The sequence below is a fragment of the Oncorhynchus tshawytscha genome, linkage group LG02 (assembly GCF_018296145.1).
Source record: "Oncorhynchus tshawytscha isolate Ot180627B linkage group LG02, Otsh_v2.0, whole genome shotgun sequence".
NCBI classification, from domain to species: domain Eukaryota; kingdom Metazoa; phylum Chordata; class Actinopteri; order Salmoniformes; family Salmonidae; genus Oncorhynchus; species Oncorhynchus tshawytscha.
In genome coordinates this window covers 22543978-22571795 of record NC_056430.1, presented here as the reverse complement: position 1 = coordinate 22571795, position 27818 = coordinate 22543978, and the positions used below count along the sequence as shown (strand labels likewise).

The 27818-nt window shown below is 42.7% G+C and overlaps 2 protein-coding genes across 4 annotated transcripts; both read left to right on the top strand.

Moving 5' to 3' along the window:
• Positions 1-1334: 1334 nt before the first annotated feature.
• Positions 1335-15508, top strand: LOC112219341 (scm-like with four MBT domains protein 1). 2 transcript variants are annotated; one of them, XM_024380516.2, is made up of 21 exons: positions 1335-1430; positions 4111-4168; positions 4286-4380; positions 4479-4722; positions 4912-5000; positions 5173-5425; positions 5566-5663; positions 5769-5870; positions 6354-6513; positions 6620-6702; positions 6822-6948; positions 7202-7315; positions 7489-7531; positions 7659-7726; positions 7825-7964; positions 9559-9668; positions 9844-10019; positions 11885-12015; positions 12128-12349; positions 12858-12986; positions 14395-15508. In XM_024380516.2, the coding sequence occupies exons 2-21, from the start codon at positions 4144-4146 to the stop codon at positions 14533-14535; spliced, it is 2550 nt and encodes an 849-aa protein (XP_024236284.1). In that variant the 5' UTR covers positions 1335-1430; positions 4111-4143; the 3' UTR covers positions 14536-15508. The 2 variants fall into 2 exon arrangements, with proteins under 2 accessions (XP_024236284.1, XP_024236276.1); XM_024380508.2 differs by having other exon boundaries at positions 11837-12015.
• Positions 15509-15974: 466 nt separating this feature from the next.
• On the top strand, positions 15975-27671 carry LOC112219355 (store-operated calcium entry regulator STIMATE). Of its 2 annotated transcripts, none has more exons than XM_024380537.2 (8): positions 15975-17364; positions 19438-19486; positions 19683-19778; positions 20536-20657; positions 21309-21421; positions 21608-21685; positions 23103-23207; positions 25562-27671. In XM_024380537.2, the coding sequence occupies exons 1-8, from the start codon at positions 17085-17087 to the stop codon at positions 25676-25678; spliced, it is 960 nt and encodes a 319-aa protein (XP_024236305.1). In that variant the 5' UTR covers positions 15975-17084; the 3' UTR covers positions 25679-27671. The 2 variants fall into 2 exon arrangements, with proteins under 2 accessions (XP_024236305.1, XP_024236297.1); XM_024380529.2 differs by having other exon boundaries at positions 16148-17364; positions 23103-23252.
• The last annotated feature ends 147 nt before the right edge of the window (positions 27672-27818 follow it).

Genomic DNA, 27818 nt, shown 5'->3' with positions numbered 1-27818 from the left:
AGGTGCTACAATTACTATTCATCTCTTCATTGTGTCGGAGCCTCCAAGGCCGACGACAATCATGCAGTGCGCACCGGGAGTGTCCTCCGAGTCCGCTCTCTCTCTCTCTCTCTGGCATCACAATATAGGCTCACTGCACTCTTCTACAACGTTTGAAAAGTTGCATCATTACGACGTCGGACAACATTACAAGCCTTCTGAGGCTGACTTGCTCATGAAGTTTGCATGAATTAAGACTAGCCGTAAGGCATTTATAAGCATAGGACTGCATGTTATTCCATCCTATGCATCTCGGACACTAGTGAAATCTGAGACTTTATCATGAACTCGTTTTTTTCAACAACATAAAGTTACATAGGCCCATGTTATGTTTCAAAATTACACTATCATCCTTTGTTTCATAGGTTATTATCATGTCTGTAGTTAGACCACATTTAAAAAAGAAAGAAAGATCAAATCGACGTTGTAAAATTCAAGAATATTGAATGAATTCTCCTTATGCCACATTTATTGAATTGTAGTTATACCATTTCCTTTCGCAACGACTGTGCAACGGAAATCTCAGAAATGTTTTCTATTCATCTACCAAATGCATTGGTCTTTTGTGGGGATTAATTCAGTTTTAGCCTGGTCTACATCGTCGTCGTGAGAACATGCCTTTATCAAACGGGGCTCCTTTTAATATAGCCTAGTCAAAACGAGAAACACATTTGGTTCGCCGTGAAATTGGAAGCATATTGCTATGAAATCATATTTCTAAAAGCTCCACACCCAAACATTTCACAAACACCTTATTATCACACAGTCCCCGAACCCCCCCGTCAAGTCTTAGATTTTCTGATTGTGGAAAAAAGCCTGCTGTTATTCCATTATATCCTTCAGTTTCCTCATCTGTATATGTATTTCTGTGCGGAACAATGAGGCAAATGTAAGCAACTCGATGCGTTTATTTTTCCAGGCAAAAGTCAATATCACCTTCACAGTTTTTTATATATAAAAAAAATGCCATTCAACAAAAGTGAGTCGGTTATACATGCGATCCATATTCTAGTTCAACGATTAAACAAAGTGTTGAATCCATAGGGAAATTAGCCAAACATAGGCTAAAGCTTCTGTCTCAATCAACGTTAAAGAATATTAATATTATTTGCCTCCTCTGAAATAGGCTATTTCTGAATAAAACATAAACAAATAAATTACATTTTCTTTGCGTCTGTTAATACTGGTTTTGGAGATGTCAATGTGTATTGTTTGAAGATGTTAGTCATTTTTTCATTGTCAAAGCCGACAATATTATCTACCCGGGTTTAGAATGTGGATATAGGCGGCAGAACATGCGCAGTGGCAGTTTGTGCCATATTGGAATGAGGTCGTGAACGACTAGGCGGAAAGAGACGGCATCTAAAACCGAGTTGAAAAACTATTTACTGGTAAGAATCAGATTATGTAACCAAATACTCACATACTATATTTTGTTTATTACGAGCTTAATATGATATAATGCATTTTGATGCTGTCTGCGTCTTTTTTCCCGTCTCTAAAAAAGATGACTCGGGCTCGGTCGAGTGCAAGCGCCCTTATTGCTCGCTACAGTGTAGCTAGCCTATTGCTCAAGCCATGACGTTCCTGTAACTTGACTTGGTCACAGACGTCTTTAGCATGTGCCGAATCAGCCGCATTCGACTTGGTGCATTTGGCATCAGAACTGACCTATATGGAATAAACACAGAGGCTATGAAATACATGTTATTTCTTGCATTCTGTGTCCTTCTCTTATTGCACGTTCCAGTGTGAAAGTTGGATCATCGGCGCTCGTGCCTGTGCAAAGCTATTGCGTTAATAGCTTGAAAATTATTGAAAGCGTCTATCGAGAATTCCCCCGAAAATGTTGTTACTGAACTTAATCCATTTATCGCTCTTATATAATAAAGGCTGCACGATTTATAATAGACGAGTCTGGTGTATTTGACTTTAAATCAAATAGGCCTAGGAATCCTTTAGATTTCATTTGAATTTTATTTCATTGTTGTTGTATGCCTAACAGATAAATGATGCTATAAACATTGCCATTTACACGTAGGCTAATCTAAGCACTAAACTGCCTATTTCTCTCAACTATAACTCCAACTTCCCAGTTATGCAACTTGAGTAATCGCAGCAACATTGTTTCAATTGATGTGCCATGTAGCCTAAAATGCAACATTGTTTTATTTGACTTGCCGATGAAATATCAATATGAAGTGTTTTTTGCATAAAAATGTGATTTCCACTTCTCCCGGCCAAGCTCTTCTATGGGCATTAACACGACAAATCCAGTTCAAATGACAGTTACGATACTGCGCTTAATGTCTTGTGACGTGCGAGGGGCACTCGGGCACCCCACTTACATTAGGCCACTATTTGACAATGGCAACATACAACACTGAAATACAATCTCTCAAATAACAAGAAGCCTATGTGTAAGCTAATCGCTGACAATGAGGATTCATAAACACATCAAAACATTGTTGTAAACTTGTTGTACTTGATGAAAATACTCCCATTAGTCTAAGGTTATTCTCAACATAAACCCATGTCATCAACAGACTTCACTTTCGTTTACAGTTCATTTCTCAAACCCTTGTGTGTCCAATCAATGCATTTCTTTAACTTGCATTTCCTGCCCAGCGACCACTCAGTGTGACTCAGAGGACTTCATTCAGTCAATGGCATGTTAAGCACTGATCGTATGATCCAGTAACTCTTAGGAGGCGGTTGTAAAGATCAGCGTGTGTTAGTGTATGCATTCTAGTTTCTCTTTCAGGGTGAGTCAGTGTACATTCTGCTAGAAAGAGTCAGTCTGAGAGTCAGGCAGTCAGTCTGCTGGTGGTGAGTGTGAGTACTGGGTAGGCCTCTATTAAACGATGGGGGAAGTTGTTCGTTTTCCTGTTCACTTTGGTGATTAAGTACTAAAACAAGAAGTAACAGTTTGTTTAACAGAATGACCTGTGAATTCCCTAAAATTTCAGCATCAAGAAATCATTTCTCATCAACCCCCTCCTCTTCTCAGCTTCATTCAGACTTGTGTATATGTCATATGGAAATAATGAGGAAAAAACTTGCTGACATTTTCAAGCATTCTTTGTCTTTCAATCAACAACTTTGAAAATATTTTCTGGAGATAATCAGTTATCATAAGGCAGCCCAACACTGAGGGCTGGCTCTTTGTCAATAGCTAAATGGCTCTGCTGCTCTTTTCATCCTCCATAGTGTTTGAGACGTGAGTGTGACCTCAAGCACAATGAGGCCCTCAGCTGGATAGCTGTGTGTGTGTGTGTGTGTGTGTGTGTGTGTGTGTGTGTGTGTGTGTGTGTGTGTGTGTGTGTGTGTGGCAGCAGGGTCGTGGGTAAAGGTCTGATCCTGGGTTACGTGGGCCGTGGTGTCCGGGCCGTGGTCAGGGAGACCCTGTCTGATGGCTGTCTCCTCTTTAATAGAAACATCAGACATGACAAAGACAGGCCTGACAGCCCTGCTGAATGGAGCAGCAGTGACAGAGGAGCTATCCTCTGCATCCTTTACACAAACCTCTCAGCTATTGTCATCTCTAATGCTCTCTCATGCCCAGTATATAAATGCTATTTCTCTTGTTGTGTTAAGTTAGTTTATCATCTTTGTTGTCACAGAGTGGCTATAGCCTACAGTTCAACTTTGTTTCAAAGTTGTGGTCTGTTTGAGATGTATTTCGCCTCATTTAGCATTTTAAAAATGATTAAGTCCTCTCTCATACTTTTAGCAACTTAGCAAGGTCATTTTGTATTAGCAAGGTCATTTTGTATTAGCAAGGTCATTTTGTATTTTCAAAACACGTACCTAAATATTCTCTGTGTCACTCTTCTCTCAAACACACTAACTAAACTTTGTTTATACTTCCATTTGCTAAGCCGCCCTCCCCATCCCCAAAACAAAATGTAAAGACTGGACACATTCAAATGACATCCCTAAGACCACCTATGCCACTTTTACCAACAGCCTACTATGCTTTCTTGCTCTCCTGGTTTTGGCTGTCAAACAGATTTAAAGAATGATGTCCATCTTTTCTAGATAATAATCTGTCTTTCCTTTCTTCCCCAGAGCTTCTAGACTTGGTCGGTAGGAGGAGCCAACATGAGTCATGAGTTGCTGGAGTCCGGTGAGTAACAACATGAACCTGCAGCTTTGTTACTGGTGGAGAGGGCTTTTTGACACAAATAACAGAATTAACCTGTGTGTGTGTATGCGTGTGCTTATTTGTGTGTGTGTGTTGCAGATGGAGACTCTAGTCTGGATGTGTCTGACTTTAACTGGGATGACTATTTGGAGGAGAACGGGGCAGTGTCTGTGCCCCACCATGCCTTCAAACACGTAAGTACTGAGACTATTTACACTCCTCATAACCCCACACAATACTCATACAATGTTGATCAATAGTTCACCTTATAAGAGCTTTTCATTCTCCCCAGGTGGACCAGGGCTTGCAGACAGGTCTGACTCCAGGTATGAAGCTGGAGGTGTGTGTGCGTTCAGAGACCGACCAACCCTACTGGGTGGCCTCCATCATCACCACCTGTGGCCAGCTGCTCCTCCTGCGATACGAAGGTTACCATGACGACCGCCGCGCCGACTTCTGGTGTGACATTATGACGGCTGACCTCCACCCCCTGGGCTGGAGCCGGGAGCAGAGCAAACCCATGAGACCCCCCGAGGGTGAGGGAGCTAGGACTGGGGAGAGAACTCACTGGGATGGCTGTTGTGAATGATCTCTTCCACTCCCAACTAGTTGTACGAGGGTTATTACGGGGTTATTACCATGAAATCTAGACCTGAGTTTTTCAAAGACATTTCCCAAGCTTGTTTTTATATTCCTTAACCATGTCTCTCCATCGCCCATCTCAGGTGTGAGAGAGAAGCAACCAGACTGGGAGGGTGTCCTGGAGAAAGCCCTAGCTGAGAAGTGCAGTGCACCTGCCAACCTGCTGGAAGGGGTGAGAGGGGCTCAGTTATAAACTGGAACAACTGGGAATGTATGCCAGATAAGCAAGGGTTTTGAACTCACTTTGTATCAGTAAGGGTATTGCTGAGTGTAATCCAGCATGTCCTTACTTGTGTGTCTGCCTGTGCGCTTACGCGTATGTGCTCGTGTGTGTGTGTCTATAGCCCCAGCGTGGTAAGGACCCAGTGGACCTGATGTCTCCAGGCTGCAGTGTGGAGCTGCAGGACAGTGTTGACCCTGGGGTGGCGTGGGGCGCTGAGGTGGAGGAGAACATGGGTGGCAGGCTGAGACTACGCCTAGCAGGCACAGAGAGGCTCCCTGATACACACGCCACCCTCTGGCTCTACTACCTGCACCCCCGCCTCCACCCACCTGGCTGGGCCAAAGAGCACGGCTGCACCCTCAGGCCTCCTTCAGGTAAACGGCTCTTTTCAGAAAGATCTTGGGTGAATTCAGTTTCAAAATGCAAAAAGCTAAATATGATTCATGAATAAATCTGAGGTTGTGTTTTTTTACTGTTTAATATGATAATTTGTGTGTGTGGTTGCTTGTTTCAGCCCTGGTCCCCCTGCACACGGAGGAGGAGTGGGAGGAGATCAGACAGAGGATCAGTAATCAGCCTCATGATGAGGCCCTCTCTGAAGAGTTCTATAAGGTAAAGACACTACCAAGCAGTATGTATTAGCACTACAGGGGTCTGTGGAATACCAGTGCAATATTGATCGAATGAGCCATCACTGTGTGTGTGTGTTGGCTTCAGGACCGGCCTGCCATTGCTGCCCACTGCTTTACTGAGGGGATGAAACTGGAGGCCGTTGACCCTACGTCCCCTTTCTGCATCAGTCCTGCCACCGTTATCAAGGTGACAACCTCTTTACTGGCCCAGTCTCACCTCAGGCTCCTAGAATTGTCGGACTACGTTCTTCTCGGACCAGAGATTATTAATATGACTGGGTTGGATGATGACAGTACAGTAGTGAAGGCACTCCAGCCCACCCAACAATTTCAGCTATATTGTTGTTGCATATTCAGTCCACCCAGATCAGTGGTCACCTCAGGGCTAGGAGAGTAGAGATTTGCTCAAATAAATCCTGACATAGTACCCATGTAAACTCTGGGAGCCTACCCAACAAGTAGAAATTGAAGTCATTAAGATACAGTATGGTAGTGTATGTGAGGTTACCTTTGGGTGAGATATGCTTATGGAACAAGGGTAGGGTAAATACCGCATAGAGCAGACATGACCCACTGGGCACACACTGGTTAAACTAACGTGGAATAAAAGTTGATTTGATGTCTGTGCCCAGCGGGGAGTGTGATGTGATACCCTACCTCTCCTCTTCAGGTGTTCAGTGACGAGTGCTTCCTAGTAAAGATGGACAGTCTCCGTGGTGATGATTCAGGGGCAGAGGGCGTTGGGTCCTTCCTGTGTCACAGGGACAGTCCTGGGATCTTTCCTGCCCAGTGGAGCCTTAAGAACGGCCTCCCGCTCAGCCCCCCTCCAGGTGATGAAACGCTAGTAACATTTACAGAGCTACTTTTAAAAATGTGCTCAGTTATTATTTTTTAGGATTTATCTAATTGTATTGTGGTCTCTCTCCGGTTGTGTAGGGTACCAGGGGCAGGACTTTGACTGGGCGGACTACCTGAAACAGTGTCAGGCCGAGGCAGCACCACAACACTGTTTCCCCACAGTGAGTCAAGCTCTGTCCTACATGGAGCAATGCATGTTATATAACATGAGTGTATAGCATGGGTGAACATGGGACATGAATAATCTCTCTCTCCTGATGTATCCCTGTCTACCTCTCAGGAACAGTCTGATCACAGCTTTAAAGAGGCCATGAAGTTGGAGGCGGTCAACCCAATCTCACCTGAGCACATTCACGTGGCAACGGTGACCAAGGTCAAAGGGCAACATATTTGGCTTGGCCTGGAAGGTGAGAACCTGTAGCTACGCATCTTGGCCCAGCGTTGTCCGGGTTAGGCCGTCATTGTAAATAAGAATTTGTTCTTAACTGACTTGCCTAGTTAAATAAAGGTTAAATAAATCAAATCAAATAATCATATCTGGGCCCTGCATTTTTCAATCTTAGTATGGGACCATTTGAGTGTGGGCTTGTGCACACTGATGGTATTAATATTAGATAATGAATTAGTTCTGTGGGTCTAAATCAGTCTCTTTGTGTCTAGGGCTGAAACAGGCTATACCAGAGCTGATAGCTCATGTGGACTCGTTGGATATCTTCCCTGTCAGCTGGTGTGAGACCAACGGTTACCCCCTGCTGTACCCCATCAAACCCAAAGGTGGGTGTCCCAAAATAAGATAACATTGTGTCTCTCTCTCTCTAATGTGAAGTGGAGCCACTAGCATTCCACAATATGCATGGAAGTTTTAACCATTGCAGTCGCCGTATTTGACAGTACTCTGTATAGTTTCAGTAGAGTTTTATTACTGGTGATTATATATTGTCTTACAGTTGAAAAGCAGAGGAGGATTGCTGTGGTGCAGCCTGAGAAACAGTAAGTAGGCCTATGGGAAAGGAAGGAATCTATCAATGGCTGGTAATTGGTTGTTTGTCCACTTTTGATTGGTTAACACTCCAGTCCCATGCACTTTGACCCCTAACCTGTACCTTTGTCCCTATAGCCGAGCACCACCCAAATCCACAACACCTGACACACTCAGGTTGCAGTTGGCCAGCCAATCAGAGACTGGTGAGTGTTTCTCATGTAGACATACCAGAGAAATACATTATTGGGGTTTCTGACGTGAGGCACACCTCTTACATTCTGTGTGATGTGTTTGTGTACAGGACAGGGGAACGGAAAGTACTGCTGTCCCAAGATTTTCTTCAACCACCGCTGCTTCTCTGGCCCCTACCTGAACAAGGGCCGCATCGCTGAGCTGCCCCAGTGTGTTGGCCCTGGCAACTGTGTCCTGGTTCTCAAAGAGGTGAGGAGCACCTGGGTGGGATTGGAACAAACATACTACATTATGTTAGGGCTGTGGCGGTGACCGTTAATTAACATAAACACCTTAAGCATCTCCGGGATTCCATGCTTACAAGCTGCTGATGCGGGCGTTTGGAACATCTAGGCTTACATTTTAAAAAGTCGAAAGGAGTGGCTATTGTGTTGAGCGTAAAAGTGATCATTTGAAACAGATCCTATAGGCTACACTTAATTTAGAGTTAACTGGTAACTTTAGTTGTGATAGGTATACAAACCATACAAATAAAAACATATGGGCTCCATGATGCTTAAGGTGTTAGGGTGGCAGGGTAGCCTAGTGGTTAGAGTGTTGGACTAGTAACCGGAAGGTTGCAAGTTCAAATCCCCAAGGTATAAGTCTGTCGTTCTGTTCCTGAACTTATTTATTATTATTCAACCCACTGCCGTCATTGAAAATAAGAATTTGTTCTTAACTGACTTGCCTAGTTAAATAAAGGTCAAATAAATAAAAATGATGGGACTCTATATTGATGATTTGGAAAAAGTTGGCAATCCTTGTGCTTTCGCAGAGAGAGAGGATTGCATTGCTGCTCTGATTGTGTAGCAAGCAAGGTGGGAGATATCTAATCAGTGGAAGATGGAATTAAAATGACAGAATTAAAAGTGAAATTAGAAGGAAAGGCTACAACGACCAAAGCCAAGGCTGCTATTTATAATCTGAATGGAGTTGTTGTTATTTGTAGGCTAACTGTAGGACTGTGAGAAGCGCAGTAGTGTTATGGCTAGCTTCAATTAGCCTAGTTAGCTTGCTTCTCTCGGTTTGATGCAGTCAAGGCAGATAGGCTACTATGCAATCAGATGGGTGATAAATAACTAGCAAAAAGTTAGTCTACTAGCACTAGTGGTTGCTGTCTCTTTCTCCTTCTGTACCTGCTCCGGTGCTCTCTGGTGCTCCAAGCGAGCCTGCTGCGTCTTACTCACACACTGCACAGCCCCTCCCTTGCTCCATAGTAGTTAGAGATGCTTGCTCTGTGCGTCTCTCTCCCTCCCTTTCTCCCTAGCGGTTAATAAAGTAGCAAAATAATTGGCTTTTCTGATCGTTGTCTTTAGGTCAGTTCGGAATGTGTTTTAAAAATGTAATGATGCATATTGGGTCCAGGGCTTTCCCGTGTCCATTTCAGAACGGGACCTCTAACTCCCATCACCATTTGTCCTCATCATTAAGATTATTCAAATTCAATCATAAAGTGTTTAGAACGTAATTAGAGGGACTATAGAGCGCTGAGTACCAGGCCATTAGTGAGGGCCGTTAGCAAGTTGGGTAGGCTACACATAAGCGACCAACGGTCACAGGTAATTTGACTGTGGTCATGACTCGTCACTCCCTGTGTGGTGGTAATACGGTCACTATGATGTAATAACTGTATCACATTGTACTAAAAAGTCAACTAAACTACTCAAATCTCCTTAGGGCAGTTGGTAATAGGGCGAAATCTTGCTATCCCAGAGATCACTCCTGACTTCCCAGTTAGACTGGGAACAGTATCCATGCTAAGCCCTTTATGTCTCTCTCCATCTCCCTGTGTCCTGTCCAGGTGTTGACTCTGCTGATCAACTCAGCCTACAAGCCCAGCAGGGTGCTCAGGGAGCTGCAGCTAGACCAGGAGGACCGCTGGCACGGCCATGGAGAGACACTCAAAGCCAAGTGAGGAACGCATACTCTATCATAACGTCATTACAATCACCAAATGCACTTTCTGCATAGATTCAGTCTAAACCTTTCTGCTGGTGTTTGTGTTGAGTTGATGATTAAAGTGTGTATTGGGATTGGCTAAGCTGTTCTAGCGTTGCTAACCTGAGCATCTGTTCTTGACCGGCAGGTACAAGGGAAAGAGTTACCGGGCTACGGTGGAGATAGTGCGTACAGCAGATTGTGTGGCGGAATTCTGTAGGAAGACCTGCATCAAGCTGGAGTGTTGCCCAAACCTGTTTGGACCTCGCATGGTTCTGGAGCGCTGCTCAGAGAACTGCTCTGTGCTCACCAAGACCAAATACAGTATGTGTGACCTACTCAATTGTTCTAAATCAAATACATATGAATAAAACCTGGTGTTCAGAAATCAGGTGTTATGGAGATAAAGAGGCACTCAATGCTGATAAGTAAGGGGGGAATCAACAAATAGGGGACACAGTGTCTGTTTTATGTGTATTTCGTTATGCACCTACAGTGCATTTGGAAAGTATTCAGACCCCTTGACTTTTTCCCAAAAAATGTACGTTACAGCCTTATTCTAAAATTGATTCAAATGTATCAGTCTACACACAATACTCCGTAATGACAAAGCGAAAAAAGGTTTTTAACTCAAAAAAATAATAATATTACAAATAAAAAACAGACATATCTTATTTACATAAATATTCAGACCCTTTGCTATGAAGCTCTAAATTGAGCTCTGGTGCATCCTGTTTCCATTGATCATCCTTGAGATGTTGCTACAATTTGATTGGAGTCCACTTGTGGTAAATTAAATTGATTGGACATGATTTGGAAAGGCACACACCTGTCTAAAGATAGTCCCACAGTTGACAGTGCATGTCAGCGAAAACCAGCCATGAGGTTGAAGGAATTGTCCCTAGAGCTCTGAGACAGGATTGTGTCGAGGCACAGATCTGGAGAAGGATACCAAAAACCTGCTGCAGCATTGAACATCCCCAACAAGACAGTGGCCTCCATCATTCTTAAATGGAAGAAGTTTGGAACCACCAAGACTCTTCCTAGAGCTGGCCACCTGGCCAACTGAGCAATCAGGGGAGAAGGGCCTTGGTCAGGGAGGTGACCAAGAACCCGATGGTCACTCTGACAGAGCGCCAGCATTCCTCTGTGGAGATGGGAGAACCTTCCAGAAGGACAGCCATCTCTGCAGCACTCTACCAATTAGGCCTTTAGTGGCCAGACGGAACACACTCCTAAGTAAAATACCCATGACAGCCCGCTTGGAGTTTGCCAAAAGGCATGTAAAGGATACTCAGACCATGAGAAACAAGATTCTCTTTGGCCTGAATGCCAAGCATCACGTCTGGAGGAAACCTGGCACCATCCCTACAGTGAAGCATGGTGGTGGCAGCATCATGCTGTGGGGATGTTTTTCAGCGGCAAGGACTGGGAGACTAGTCAGGATTGAGGGAAAGATGAACAGATCAAAGTACAGAGAGATCCTTGATGAAAAACTCTGTCAGAGCATTCAGGACTTCAGACTTGGGTGAAGGTTCACCTTCGGACAAGGGACAACAACAGGACAACAACCCTAAGCACACAGCCAAGACCACACCAGAATGGCTTCGAGACAAGTCTCTAAATGTCCTTGAGTGGCCCAGCCAGAGCCCGGACTTGAACAACTCTGGAGAGACCTGAAAATAGCTGTGCAGCGACGCTCCCCATCCAACCTGACGGAGCTTGAGAGGATCTGCAGAGAAGAATGGGGAAAAACTCCCCAAATATAGGTGTGCCAAGCTTGTCGCGTCATACCCAATAAGAATCGAGGATGTAATCGCTGCCAAAGGTGCTTCAACAAAGTACTGAGTAGAGGTTCTGAATATTTATGTAAATGTGATATTTAAGTTTTTTTTGTTTTTATAAATTTGTAAAAATGCCTAAACTGTTTTTTCTTTGTCATTATGGGGTATTGTGTGTAGATTTATGTGAGGGGAAAAAACAAATTATTATATTTTAGAATAAGGCAGTAACGCAACAAAATGTGTAAAAAATCAAGGGGTCTGAATACTTTCCAAATTCACAGTGTATGTTGATGATAAAGCATTGGATGCAGAATGCTCAGGAGGACTGAGATTGGAGTATTGATGTGTTCTCTGCAGCTTATTATTATGGTAAGAAGAAATGTAAACGAGTGGGCCGCCCACCAGGGGGGCATTCTAACCTAGAAGGAGGGGTGAAGAGAAGAGGTAGAAGGAGGAAGAGGAGAAAGCAACTATTTGTCCATAAGAAGAGACGCTCCTCAGCCTCACTAGACAACACACCTGCCGGTTCACCACAGGTAACAGACACACTCCACACACACGCACACACACACACACACACACACACACTCACATCGAGATATCTTTAAACTTAACCATCCCTTTCTCTAACACCTTTCTCTAACACAGGGCAGTGGAGATGAGGAGGATCTGGATGATGAGAACTCTCTGAGTGACGATACTGGCTCTGAGCTCCAGGATGATCAGGACGATTCAGAGTATTCCATTGGGAAGTCTCAACCACCCACCCCATCCCCCTCTCCTCCTGCAACGCCCAGACCAACCCGAAAACGCAGGAAACCTCGCTCCCCATCTTACTCTGATGATGAGAACCACCCACCTTCACCAAAGGTGAACTGTACTGTGCTTTTACTTTTTGTCTGTTCACTGTGAATAGACGGTTAGGTGTTTAGCAACAAAACCGATGCGTGTGCAACTATGGGGCAAAACTGACAGTTTGGCTTAGATTGTTGATAACATGTTAACTATATTTCGTTTCCAGTGTTTATTGAAAACATAAATACATTTGCACAATGAGCACTTGTTGTCCTTCAAATACATTGTTTCAGTTGTTGGTTAGCTAGCTAGCAAGTTTTAGCCATATTAGCATAGACATCAGTCAAAACACCTCAAAACAAGACATGATATCAAGAACAAGATCAAACTAGCTGAAACGAGCCACCTACGATTCCCGACATGGCAGCTTCTTGTCATTGTTGCTAGCTAAATGGCCATCCAGAATCACATCACACAACCGTCTGCCCCATTGAAGTGTCGCATTGCTTTATGTGACGTTGTCAGCCAACCCGTCTCTATATATAGTATGATGATTAATTAACTGCATCTCTGTGTTCTGCAGAGCTTGAGAGGTGAGGCTCCCCAGAAACTGTGTTTGGACACCAGTCCCCTGGAGTGGAGTGTGACTGATGTGGTGTGTTTCATCAGGACCACCGACTGTGCTCCCCTGGCACGCATCTTCCTGGATCAGGTAATAATCATACACACACACACACACACACACACACAGAATCATTATCTCGACTGTACAACAAGCAGTGCTTGACTTGGGTCGGATCTGTCTGGAATGCCGTACCGGCACTTCTAATTTTGAGGGAATTGCATACCGGCACCATTATAAAAACAAAGTAACCTATCGCTGGCCCAGATTCACACACTAAGGCAAAAAAGGTTGGTCAAAGTGGAATGAAAGCGTGATCGTCATTGAATAGCAATGGAGAGTGAGCATTCATTTCCTGATTACTCTTTGTTCAAGTTTATTTGTCGCTAGTCTGTGAATCTGTGAGTGACAGTAGGTTGTTCAAGATTACGCAGATTGAAAATTATGGTTTGTAAAGTTATGAAAATTCATGGAAATTAGTTTCATAGTTGTTGTTTATGTAATTCATGAAAGCACTTTTTTTTTTAATATGATCAATCAATTAAAAAATTACATATCGGCCATTATCTGAATGACCCTTCAGTGCATGTCTGTGGTGCTGCGTGTGTGCTGCGTGTGTGCCAGTGCAAGTGGGCCGTTGCCCGAGGAGAGAGAGCGTGACATTTCAGCAGCCGGTATAAAATAATGACAAGCAGACTAATTAGAATTCAAAACATAACTTGTAGCAGTTATCTTGCTATTTAACTAAGCATTAATTTTGTTGTTTCCTTTCCACCAGCACTGTAGAGCCTAAATACATCTGCGTTGTTGGAAAGCTGTGATTCTCCTCGATTAAATAGTAGCCATGTAATTGCGACAACTTAAAAAATATTTTAATAATAGCCTAATTGACAAATAACTTGCTGTGCATAGATCTCCTCCAAAACATGAATATATGAAGCCTTATATATTAACATGTCTAGTTAGATAGGTTGCTTTGAAGTAGGCTACCTTATCCATTTGATCCCTGATTTATTGAATGAGGGAATCATTTTATAAAGACAAAAGTATTTGGTTGTAATGTTGAAAAGGCCAAGCCTGCACACCCAGGAGCTCTCCAGATGGAGGGTTGACCACGTGTGACTAACAGTGCAGGTGTATGTGGGGTCTAAGTGCTTTGATAAAGGGCACAACGGCAGGAGGTGGTAGGTCTACATGGGATCAGACACAGCAGCTTTCCAGTGTCAATAATGCTTAACTTTTTCATGTAGGCTATAATAATAGTACTACACATGTGGTTAAAAGTCATGGAAAATGTGTATAAACCATTAATGGTGAATAATCAGAGGTCTCTATAGTATAATGTCATTTGTGAATTTCGGTGAACGTAGTCTAATGGACCGACTTGGAAAAAGACAGCTCCTACACTTCTTCCATCCCAAGTCAAGCATTGGTGTACAGTGTGGCCTAAATCCATGACTATTATTGTCTAACCCCATGGCCGTGCTTGTGTTTTCAGGAGATTGATGGACAGGCTCTGCTTCTGCTCAACCTGCCCACACTGCAGGAGTGTATGGACCTGAAACTGGGACCAGCCATAAAGCTGTGTCACCATATCGAAAGGGTCAAACTTGAATTCTACCAGAAATTTGCTACATAGCTGAGGGTTCTGAATGAAATAAACATTACATACAGTCAGTAACATTAAATGACTCCATAACTGATTTCCAGCTGGACATCCTTTGGACCCTGCACCCAGGCCCAGCACACCAGCAGCAGTCATGCATGGACATCAGATGGATCAAGACTTTCATTTTTGCCTGTTTTTTACTGTGTAATGGTCAGAAAGGGTTCTGCCTCGTTGTATTCTAGGTAAAGACACCTTAACATGGATATTCATGTTCAGGTTTATCTCACCCACAATATCAAAATGACTCCTGGTTTCATTTGATCAACTTGACAAGCATTGACAATGCAAGGATTTAAGCACAAAGACAAATAAACCATGTACTATATTGCGGTATGTAAAGTGTACATAGCAGGGTGAATTTGTATATAGTGTACATATTTAAAAGGTCTTCTAGTACAATAGGGTGATTAATGGTTATAGCCTGATTTTCTACGAAACACATTTGCTTTGAAAGTATCTGTGCAAAGATCTTATTTCAAAATGTAGACATACATTTGAGATTGGAAACCCACAGAAAGAGCCATCCCCACTGTTTGACACCCTTTTCGTCTTCTCAGAGAGGGATTTTAACATCTAATCATATTGAAGACATTAACTAGGGCTTGTTGGAAAGCATTAAGATGTAGGTGTTTTTGGAGCAAAATTCAAATAAGAATAAACCAAATATTGGGACCCTTTATATATTTGTATAGTTTTACCTTTTAACTACAACTATTGGTGGACTAGTGTGTGTATGCTTTATTTTCAGGAGCCATTCTACTAGCTGTCTTTGCTGTGTTTGTGTTTTATTTCCCCTGATTTACCTGTCTCTGCCATTGAGATATATTACTCTTACAGGAGATAAAACTGGAATTTATTCATTTGATTTTGTCAATATGTTTGTTGAATATGATTGCTATTTTAAGAGAATGTGGAATTAAAGCCTGAATCTCATCCCAATAGAGAGCAATAGTATTGGCCTCATTCTGTAGGCACTTACTCCGCCATGGTTCATTGGACAAAACCTATGGGGAAAATGTCGAAAATAAGGTGTCTGTTAAACACAGGCTTAGGTCTTATAGGTTTTGTTCTACGAGATAATCAGCTAACGTCACTTTCTGTGTATTTTGAAGCACGTATGTAATAATTAAAAAACACAAAGCCTTCATAATTCATAAAGGTCATGTTAACTGACTGATTATTATCTCATATAGAAACAAAACATATAAGATTTCCTAAATCTATGTTAAAACCTCAGACAAAAATGTCCGGCGTTTATCCCAAAACCCTATTCTTTCCCCATTCATTTACCCTATAGCAATGGTTGAACGAACAAGAGATAAATCATTTCCGGGTTTTCGGAGTTGAAGCTGGCGAGCTCTATGAGTTTAACACGGTTCAAAATCGTTCCAAGCTACACTTCCCATGATACCGTTGTGTCACATCGATCACATTAACCTTTACGTAAAGTCAACATGAGTGGGCAATCTGTGTAATCATTAGTCCAAACAATTTTTGCAACGAAAATGAGAGTTTCTATTGGACAAATTCAGGTAAGTCCCGCCCCGTTTTGTTCTATTTTCTTCCGTTTGGGAAACGTTTTGCAACAGAATTGGCGTAATGAATATGCCAATGGGCTTTGGTCGGCTCAGAAAGGATGCAGCTGGAAATTCCAGTGGTAGCTAATAGCTATGTACTCTGATCATTGAGCAAATTATTGGTCGTTCCCATGTTTTGTGCAAAACAGTTTTTTTAAATGAAAAAGTAGCAAATCCGAAATCGTGAGAATATCAATATCATGCCTTTCATACATGCACAAGGGATCCATTGCAATTACTTGAACCAGATTAGCTAGCTAAGCTACCGGTACCGTTAGCATCACTTGTTCTGGTAGGCTGGTGGTTTGTCCCTGACGCGAAGTTTTTATATAATTTAATTCGTCACAGGGTAAAACAGTGGTGTTTACTCAAGTAGCTTGCTTACACTTTTTAAAATGTTTAAGTGGTACATAACTAGGTGAAACTAGCTTCATTTGCTAACCCTCTCGCGCACCGCTAAAAGGGTTAGGAACTCTGCTGAAATGACATGAAGTTAGAACATGCCTTGGGATGACTCCTTTTGGAACTTTGTTGCAAATGTTTCCGTTAGTAAACATTGCGTCGTCACATGTATTTAATTGTTATATGCGTTGTCCATGATTGCCTGCTGTGTAGCTAGTTATGTTCGTTAGCTATCGATAGCTAATTTATGCAAACCACAGCTTGGATTTTAATTTGTTAGTAAACCAATAATATGTTAGTTAAATGAGTATGACATGCATGGTATGCCGTTCTTTTGTGGCTATTTGGTGATACAATGGACTATCAACAACTGGGATATATTTGCTAACGCTGGCCACATATGAAACGTGAATATATGGCTCCGCAGTTAAAAGGAAGATAACCTTTTTTTTTAATGCCAAATACTCCTGCATAACTAATCGATTGCCAGCTAACAACTGGATGACAAAGAAGCCCATTCTGTGTGGAGAAGACATTTAAATGGACTTTATTGCTTATTTACGGTATATGCCATCCGCCAATACACCTTTAAACTGGTCTACTACTATGGCGGTTAGTGGGGTGAGTCGTCTTTCCCAAACCGGGGACGTGGCTGTCTCGGGAGTGGTTCTGTCAGCTATGCCTTTTTCCAACACGCCAGTGTCTGCCCGCCCCACACCAAATGCGGACACCCGTGGCTGCGAGAATGGTGACTTGATGGACTCTTTCGGCATCTTCCTGCAAGGCCTTCTAGCGATGGTGGCCTTCAGTACGCTGATGTGTGAGTACAGCCAACCAGATGCCCACTCTGACTGTGGAAAATGTGCTAATTTATGGTCGGTTGTTCTGTGCAGTTAGGCCTACTGTAAAATTGAATTTCACTGTGCAGTGTTGAGACTGGATAACCTGTTTAGGCTACTTGTTTAGAATGGAAGTCTGTTTTTGTCAATAATCACTGGCAGTCATTACCTATACACTGTTTCAAAATACTGGATTATACAGTGTGAAATGTGTTGTCCCATCCCCATAGTGTTCATTTTTGGCCATCTAATTTGACCTCATTGAGTGCCTCTTTGACCACTGAGTCAGCAGAGTGGCCCTGGTAGAGAGGAGCCTCACAGCAAGAGGTGAGGCATTTTCAGCTCTCAGAGCAGTGATGATGCCTTAGGCAGCTTTCTCAGTGGGAATTGACTGGGCCTGAATCATCACATTCACACAGCCCAGCCCACAGCCAACATGCAGGGTGTGTCAGTAGTTACACACTCAACAGTCTGAGGAAGTCTGAAGTCACAGCATATCCATATGCAAATTCCAGTGTAAACATTTGTTTGGGCAAAACACTAGGAAAACTAGCTACCCTTCCGACAGGTGACATAGATATACATTACACAGACAGCGCACATGCATCCACACAGTAAAGTATTTAACACACATTAGGGTACTGTTGTCTAGAGGTGTCATACCCTAATCCTCAATTTGGGTTTAAGATATGTCCAGTACATTAGTGGAGTCATAAATCATTAAACTACTTTTCTCTCACCCAGGAATCAATCATGTGTGATGGAGGTTAGAAGAGGGCGGGCATGGAAACATGCTGACTATTGTCTGGAACAGCCAAAGCATTATTTGTCAGCCATTACATTGTGTTCAGAGAATACACACTCTTGCATCACTCACACAAGGATTAATTATAGTGTAGACCTAGACTTTAGTAGAAAGGGCTTCCACCTCGTACACAGGGGCCTAACCCCCAGAGTAGCAGTCACTGAGACGGGCAGTTTGTCTTTCATGTAGGCTATTGTGTTTGAACACACACCAATCTACAGTGCAGGGGGTCAGGTAGCCTAGCGGTTAGAGCATTGGGCCAGTAACTGAAAGATTGCTGGTTTGAATCACAGAGCCAAGAATGTGACAAATCTGTCAATGCCCTTGAGTAAGGCATTGAACCCTTATTGTTCAAGGGTAGCTGTTAGCAGACCCAGGCCATGACCCCACTTTCCGAGGATGTCTCAGGGAGAGTTCGGATATGCAAAAATCACATTTCCAATACACTCATTCCAATACACTTAATACACTCTTGTACATGTGTGGAATAGGACAACTATAAGCACCCACCTTATTATCATTCTCATCCCCAGGTTGGTACCCCAGGTGATAATGTTGAAATGTGACCAAGACAGTGTGACATGTAATATGACAATGCCTGCCTGGTGTTGCGTACTGTTAGCAGGTCCTCTGATCTATCAATGGGTTTGATTACAGTGCCAAATGCACAAAAAAAATTCAGCTCATAAGATACAACCAAAGTATTTATTTTGCTCACAGAGGAAGGGAGATTTGGTGGATAATATCATGATAGGCACATTAGTAACAAGCAGTGACATTTTAGTATGTAATGTACAGTAGTCTGCCACTTCCTCTTACCATCATCATCCTCTATGGTGTTGCCTTGTGTAAACATGGCATCTCAATAGCTGACTTATTAAGGGAATATAGCCTAATGATTTTTTTTTTGCTAAAGTCCATTAGTTAGGGGTTAGGCTATGGTGCTAAAGTCCATTAGTTAGGGGTTAGGCTATGGTGCTAAAGGGGAAACTGAACTGCATTTCCCATCACACTGGCCATATTCATAGAAATGGGCCCATTACACTTTGTGCTGAGATGTTGCCCAACATACTAAACTTGATGATGAAAGTGTAAAGCCGATTTCAGTTCAGACTGGAGCTGGCCTTAATTAATTTACATGAATAGAATGATTTGGATTTGCCCCAGAGCGGGATACTAATTCATCCCACTGCTGTCGTGGGTGTGTGAGAAAGGCAGTCCTATATGTGACTCTGTGTCCTGTCTACAGTGAAGCGCTTCAGGGAGCCCAAGCATGAGAGAAGGCCCTGGAGGATCTGGTAAGACGGCAGCCATCCCACTTCCAACCACAGTATTCAAACTTATCCTCTTCGATATTGCTATTAACCAAGAAACGCAACTATGATAAACACAAGACAAATTAAGATTTTTTTCTAATGTGATGTTGAGCTATTGAAAGAACTTGAATTCTCAAGAGTTCTTAAAAGGCCCTCCTGTGCCCGGCAACTCTACCAGGTTCCTGGACACCTCCAAACAGGCCATTGGTATGCTATTCATTCACTTTGCCAACGTCTACCTGTCTGACCTCACAGAGGAGGACCCCTGCTCACTGTGAGTGTGTCTCTGTATGAGTGTGTCTGTCTCTGTGCCTCTGTATTTTTGTGTATGTAGTAAATATAAATGCAATATGTAAAGTGTTGGTTTCATGAGCTGAAATAAAAGATCCCATAAATGTCCATACGCACATTGTGTGCGCAAATTTTGTTTGCATCCCTGTTAGTGAGCATAGTAGTGGCATATCAATAAGCTGATTTAACAGTATGAGTTTTGTCACACAACGCCACAGATTTTAAGGGAGCATGCAGTTGGCATGCTGACTACAGGAATATCCAACAGAGCTGTATAGCTGTTCTAGAGAATGTAATGTTAATTTCTTTACCATAAGCCACCTCCAACGTTGTTTTAGAGAATTTGTCAGTACATCCAACCGGCCTCACAATCGCAGACCACGTGTAACCACACCAGCCCAGGACCTCCACATCCGGCTTCTTCACCTGTGGGATCTTCTGGCGGGGGGGGCTGGCTGAGGAGTATTTCTGTCTGTAATAAAGCCCTTTAAAACTAATTCTGATTGGCTGAGTGGGTGGGAATAGGCCCACCCATGTCTGCGCCCCTGCCCAGTCATGTGAAATCCATAGATTAGGGCCTAATGAATTTATTTAAATTGACTGATTTCCTTCTATGAAATTTAACTCAGTAAAATCGTTGAAATTGTTGCATGTTGCTTTTATATTTCTGGTCAGTATGGTCTCTATAACATTATGCACTTCAAGGTTGAAGTGGACACAATGTCTCATCTCTCCCTCAGTTACCTCATTAACTTCCTCCTGGATGCGTCTCTTGGAATGCTGCTGATCTATGCCGGGGTGAGGGCCATCAGTGCTATCGTAGAGTGGAGGCAGTGGGATGCTCTACGCTTCGGAGAATATGGTGAGAGTGTATGTGTGTCAGTGTGGATGAGAGATCATTTCACCCTGTAGTACAAATGGTGTCCAGGAGAGGGGAGTGGCTGCCTAGGGCACTACTGCAATGTCATCCACATCAAACATAGTCGATCACTATTAAATTGTTTACCCAAAGGCAGAGTTTATGGAAACCTTTCCCTGGTGCTATGATTTAAAGTTGTAATATGCAGTGGACCTGGAGAAATGTAACCTCTCTCAAATTCATAGACAGAGCTTTGGATGCAAGGACTGACCATATCAAACATTATGGTTTTAACCATGTTTCGAGGCATGTATGTTTGTTCACACTTATTGTTTACAGACATTGGAGTAAAACAAGCTTATATATTGGGTTCTGATGGGGCATGATGACCGTTTAACCAAGCTCATGAGGCATTTAGAATTTGTTTTTCAAGATTCAATGGATTTATAATTTAAAGTCCAAAAAATGGATGTAGCAACTGCAGATTGCCCCTTTAAGTGGAATATAGAGTTGTCTGTCTGGATATTTCTGTGGGTTGGTATTTGTCTGTTTTGCTTGTTTGTTTCTGTCTATTGAATTGTGTGTCTAGTCCGTAGGTCACCTGTTCATCGTGTGTGTGTGTGTGTGTGTGTGCGTGCGTGCATGCGCACACAGGAGAACCAGTGCAGTGTACTGCATGGGCAGGCCAGTGTGCTCTCTACATCCTTATCATGATGTTTGAGAAGGTCCTGATCATCCTGGTCCTACTCATCCCCCAGTGGAAGAAGGTGAGTAGGGGGCATAATGGGTAGGTTCCTGACCACGTGACCACTGTGTCAGTTCAGTTATATTATGACTGTGGAAAGTGTATGAGTACTAACAGTACTGTAAACTGTTTCTATCGTTTTAACTCTGGTGTTTTTGTGTACTGTTTATTCACCGTCTTTCTTTACTGTTGTTTGTGTGTCTCACAGCTGGCTCTCCTGAACCCCATAAACAACCCTCAGTTGGAGCTGGCCATCGTCATGCTCATCGTCCCGTTCTTTGTTAATGTAAGTTAAGTGTGCAGTGCCTCCGTGAGGCAGGGCTCAATTGAAAATAAATTTAGTGATCTTTACCGTTAATCGGTTAGCTGCTGAAAATACATTTGACTGGTCATGCTCATCAGTCTTTAAGGTAATTTTCTTAATTTTGGAATTAAATTGTCATGTTTGTTTTTTCGTCATGTTTATTATTTATCAAACACTCACAGCATACAGAGCCTAGTTTGAGGAGTGGAATAGCCTTCCACCTGTCAGACAGCGTGAGAGTAGCTCCTTAAAAAGTCTGTAGGCTATTGGCGCGAAGCCTGCTTTTGGAAGCCCAGTCATTGCACAACAATTTAACAATTCTAAATGCAATCGTGTGTTCAACATTTTGGTGGCCACGATTTAAAAGGAGCTATTTTTATTTCTCAACTCATAATTAAAGTTAGCCGTTCAGGTGTATACTATAGCCTGCCGACCGTTGACTAATGGTGCGTCACCCACCACTTTGCAATGTGAGCTCGAGGTAGTATAATTGTTTAAAACCTGATAATTTTACTTCAAATAATGAGGCATGTCTTACCTTGCTTCAAAGTAGCCTTAAGAAAATCGATCCGTAGAAACATGGAGGCAATTTTTTCCCCTCATGCCATTAACCAGCATTTCTCTCCTGTTCTAATTCATATCAACTTTCTTTCGTTATTCAGAAGCCAAAGGCACGATCCATATTAGCATCCCATCATATTTGTTGCTATTACATTCCCCCTTTCTACATTTCAGAGATTTTAATCTGTCACAACTGCTCAAATTAGGTTTAGAATGGTGTTTTCCGCAGATTGCATTTTGGCAAATGTTTGAAAAGGGCATTTGGTTAGATGCTTCATTACAGGAGTTGTATGTTCAATAATATGCTATAGCCTTTTGAACTATAATATGATAGGCTTGCTATTGTTGCATGTTTCCATTCAGCTCTTAATGAAATATGTCTGGTCCTTGTATGAATGCAAGGTACCAGAGAGGATATGGCAAGCAAGAGATTTCACGCTCGCCAAAATCTGTTCAAAATAAGCCCAATAGGTTTCTATGGTCTTATTTTGGGCCTAAGCTTGTCGCCACCTTTCCCGCCTTGGTCCAACTCCCATTGTTAGGATGGAAATATCAGCATCTCATCATTCTATACAGATCTCTAAAAGTATTTTCTGTCTGAGATGTAATTTTACTGTTTGGACATTTTTTTAACCTTTTGTTGACCGGTTAATGAGGGTCAGTTAGTTGGCAGCAAAATTGACCGATATTTATATCCCTTTTGAAATGTAATTGCTTCAACTAAGTGTGATGTTTATGTCTACGGATTTTAGCCATTTAGGCTTGTGTGTGATCATCAAACGGTCATGTGTGTCTGTTGTACTTGCTCACTGAGCTGTGTACTGTATGTTTTCCTCAGGCCCTGATGTTTTGGGTGGTAGATAACTTCCTGATGAAGAAGGGACGGACAAAAGCCAAGCTGGAGGAGCGGGAGATGGGGGAGGACTTGCGGGGCAACAGTAAGGTACGCTACAGGCGGGCACTCTCCCACGACGACTCAGAGTCTGAGGTAAGATATGGACACGGCCATTTATTAAGTCATGGACACAATGCTTAATAAAAGATTGAGGCCTGACCACACAACCAATCATATACATACACTAAGTATACCAAACATTAGGAACACCTTCCTAAAATTGAGTTGCAGTTGTCAAGTTTGCTGGATGTCCTTTGGGTGGTGGACCATTCTTGATACACACCGATGCGCCTGGCACCTACTACTATACCGGGTTCAAAGACACTTAAATATTTTGTCTTGCCCATTCACCCTCTGAATGGCACACATGCAATCCATGTCTCCGTTGTCTCAAGGCCAAGGATCAGACCCTTTTTTTTTTTTCTCCAATTTTTGACTAAAATGACATACCCAATCTAACTGCCTGTCGCTCAGGACTTGAAGCAAGGATATGCATATTCTTGAAACCTTTTGAAAGGAAACAGTTTGAAGGTTGTGGAAATGTGAAATTAATGTAGGAGAATGTAACACACTAGATCTGGTAAAAGATGATTCAAAGAAAAAACATATATTTTTTATTTCCATCTTTAAAATGCAAGAGAAAGGCCACAATGTATTATTCCAGTTTAGACCGTTTAGATTTTAGCCACTAGATGACAGTGTATTTGTGTAGTGTTATACTGATCCAATGAACCATTGCATTTCTGTTAAAAATGTTCTATCAAGTCTGCCCAAATGTGCCTAATTGGTTTATTAATACATTTTGAAGTTCATAACTGTGCGCACTCCTCAAACAGCATGGTATTATTTCACTGTAATAGCTACTGTAAATTGGACAGTGTAGTTAGGTTAATGAAGGACTTTTAATCTGTCTCCTCCACTTCACCTACAGTGATTGAAGTTGATTTTAAGCAGATCAATAAGAGATCATAGCAGGTGTTCTTAATGTTTTATACACTCAGTGTACATTACACACCTAAATCACTGGAAAAGCTGTTTTTTGGGAAAGCTTTGAAAAATCTTAAGGAGGAATATACACAAAGTCCTAAGATTGGATTCTGAGCCTCGTCCACCTCCTCCTTTCCCCAAAAGCCCTCTCCTCGCAGGCCCTGTGTGGCCTCTCTCTCCTCCCATTGCCTCAGGTTGACGGAGCCACAAGGCTAACTTACATCCTCCCCTGGCTGTGTAGACAAACTTGCCCAGCACCAGCAGAAGCCTGTCTCTTGGCTGTGAATCACTCTACCCTGTGCCCAAGGCCAGTCACTTTTCAGGCCTGTAAACCAGATGGACCTGGCCCTGTGATCTGCTCCATAGACCAGAGACAACCACCACACTCAAACATTCATGGATGAAGTCATTTAAGTCTGCCTTGAGCAGGGGGATTTCTTATTCATCAGAAACTGTAAAAACATTTATAAGGAGTGGGTTTTTTTTCTGATTCCAAAGCACCACATTTCTCATCATAAATGGAAGTAGTGAGTTGCTTTGGAATCAAATGTTGAGTTGATTGTGATAGCTAGATAATTGGTTTCCACAGTTACTTATGGATCACCCAAAGCACCATGTTTTGTGACAGTGGATTCTAGGAGTTATTGAAAGCATGTTCCCTGACCGGGAATCAAGCCCAGGCACAGCGGTGAGAGCACCAAATCCTAACCACTAGACCATCATGTCTAATATCAGGAATGCATGTCCTATGGAATTACCGGTATATGGAATTTGTGACGGGAGTAGTTTTTCATAGACATCTGGGTGTGGTGTACCAGACCGGGCAGTTCCTCCAGTCACAGGAACTATCTGCAATTAACCAGTGGGCCCAAACCCACTACTAAAGAAACACTGCTGTACAGGTTAACACGGAGCATGTATGGCTTAGGTAATCTGCCTCAAGCTGAAATAAAAAGTCTGTCTACATAAATATTCAGAGCAGTGATCTTATCGCGCTCTCATTATAAAAGGGGGCATATAGCTATGTTATCACAGGCTTGTTTTATTGTGATGAGTTGGAGCTAGTTTTTGCTTCAGTAAAACCCTGATGGCAAGCTTCAATATTACACCCAAATAACACTCTAAAAGACTCCTCCCCTCTATCAAATAGTCCGGGGCATTTGTGTTCCTGCTACCACATCTCCCTGGTAGTCTAGTGGTTAAGCAACCAGACCCATCCCCATCCTTCCACCCCACCGAGGCAGATTGAGGACGAATGATACGTTTCTGCTGACACGGGAAATTTGCTGGTGTCCGTGAGCATTTAAGCTCTGGGATTCAACTCATTTAACCCATAACTCAGGGTTGCTTTGAGTGTCATCCATCTAGGCATATGGCTTTCTTTGGTCTCATTTCCAAACTCCTTTCTCTCTCAGATCCTGTTCTCGGCTGACGATGAGATGGATGACTCTGAGGAGGAGGATGTGCGCCGACTCACTGGCCTCAAGACGGTCAAGAAGAAGAAGAAGCACCTTATGGGGATCCCTGTTTGACCTGGGCCTACCCAGTCTGACCTGGTCTGACCCACTCCTGTGTCTACTCACATCCCCACTCTCTCCTCCTCCAGGGTCTGCTGCCCTGACTGGAGCCTGCTGGCAACCTGTACTTGATTCTTCTAACAGCAGGCTGGCATTGGTCTCTTTGGAGTCAGTAGGGGGCCTATATAGGGAGGTGGGATCATGGAAGACTGCAGACCATGGAGCCTATTGGACTGCCATTACTACACATCCACATGGGACTCCTGCAGCCTCTGTACTGAGAATAGAAACCCATGGAAAGGATTACTGCAGCTAACTACATACCATGTCTAAAGGAGATTTCACCATAGATCTGTCACTGGTGTTTCAGTGACACTCGTTGGGGAAATTAATCTTTGTGTTTTGGGAACTTTTAGCACTGGTCTGTAATAGGAAGGTTTGGGTGTGTTTGAGTTGGTGATGCAGTGTAATTGCTAGCACCCTAACTATCCTATTAAATGACTATCCTAATTCTGTTCCATACTGACTCTTCAGAAGTCCAGAATGATATTACTGCATCAGGTTAAACTGTGAATGGGTGTTACTTTTTCTGTGCTTTAGCCGGTGACCTCGGTTCGATGTAGACGGAGAGAACAGGTACCTGGTTACCCCCCCCGCCTTTAAGTTAACCTCTGTCATTTTAATGTTTTAATACTTTTGATACTCTTCCGAATCAGAAAGTGATTGTATTCCTCATCTAGATTCCATATGAGAAATGGCTCACTGCTATGGCCTGTTATAGGAGTGTGTGTGTCTGTCTGTGTGGACTTTTCCATTCATGCATGGCTAAGGGAATGTAGGAGGTGTGGCTTGATGCTCCAATGGAGTCTTTGCTCTGTGAAGATGCAGTGTTTTATAATAACCACAGCACTCACGTTTCTAACTGTTTCCACTTCTACCTGACTGTAGAGGGAGGACGGGTCAAGACGGTGCAGAGTGGACTGTCTCCACAATGCATCACCCAACCCGGACTCAAGGGACTGAAACCCTAATTTCAAGCCCACCCATTGACCGTTTAGGTATATAGGCCTGGCTCGGAGCCTTCTCTTCCTGTCTCTGTGTATGACCGTTAACTGGGATCTCTTCCATTACTTATTTATTGTTTTTGGTGTGTCCTGTTTATTTTTTACAGTAAGTTATTTTGGGCCAAAACCATGGTGATCCCCAGCCTACTAAGTGTTTTTCATTCCGAGACGGAGTAGATATGGGACCTGAGGGTGTGTCCTCACAACCAACGGGAAAAAAACTCTCCGCTCTTGCACAATTCCCAGTTATCACTGGTCTATGGATGTTCTTTGTGTTCATTCTTTGTTTTGGACAATGTGCCTATGTGAACCTACCATGTTTGTGAGTGTTCATTTTGTGCCCCAGAGCTTTAGACTTGCAGTAGCATTCAGTTGGTTTGACAGAAGCACAGACCTAGAGTTTGAGTGACTCTAGGTCAGCCTGCAGTACAGTGCAGGTATGTTTGTATGAGTGTGTTTGTCTTAATGCTCCTGTTCAAAGTAAGGAGTGGGGATAAAGTAAATGTGATGATGACCATGGTGCTGAAGATGTTGAACGGTTTGACAATGATTGTTGTTGGCTGATACTTAGGAATAAATGACAGTAGGGTTTGGTAAATGGGTGGTACAGCATCAATAAACACTTCTGGTTGCCCTCTGCTCAACAGAGAGGGCTTTTAGTATTTTGAAAAAAACAACTAGATCATTAAATTGACTTGCATTACCATTATATTTGCTTTTGCAATAAAGTTAGTAACACTCATGTAACACTCACAAAACACTGAAATAGCAGATTTTTGTTATTTTTAAGACAGTGTCTGAATAGACAGAGCTTTCCGTTTTGTCCATTTACTAGGGTTGTAAAGCGTGTGTGAGCAAGTAGGCCTACAACCTGACTCGGTTACACCAGCTCTGTCAGGAGGAATGGGCCAAAATTCACCTAACTTATTGTGGGAAGCTTGTGGAAGGCTACCTGAAACGTTTGACCCAAGTTAAACAATGTAAAGGCAATGCTACGAAATACTAATTGAATGTATGTAAACTTCTGACCACTAGGAATGTGATTAAAGAAATAATAGCTGAAATAAATCATTCTCTCTACAATTATTCTG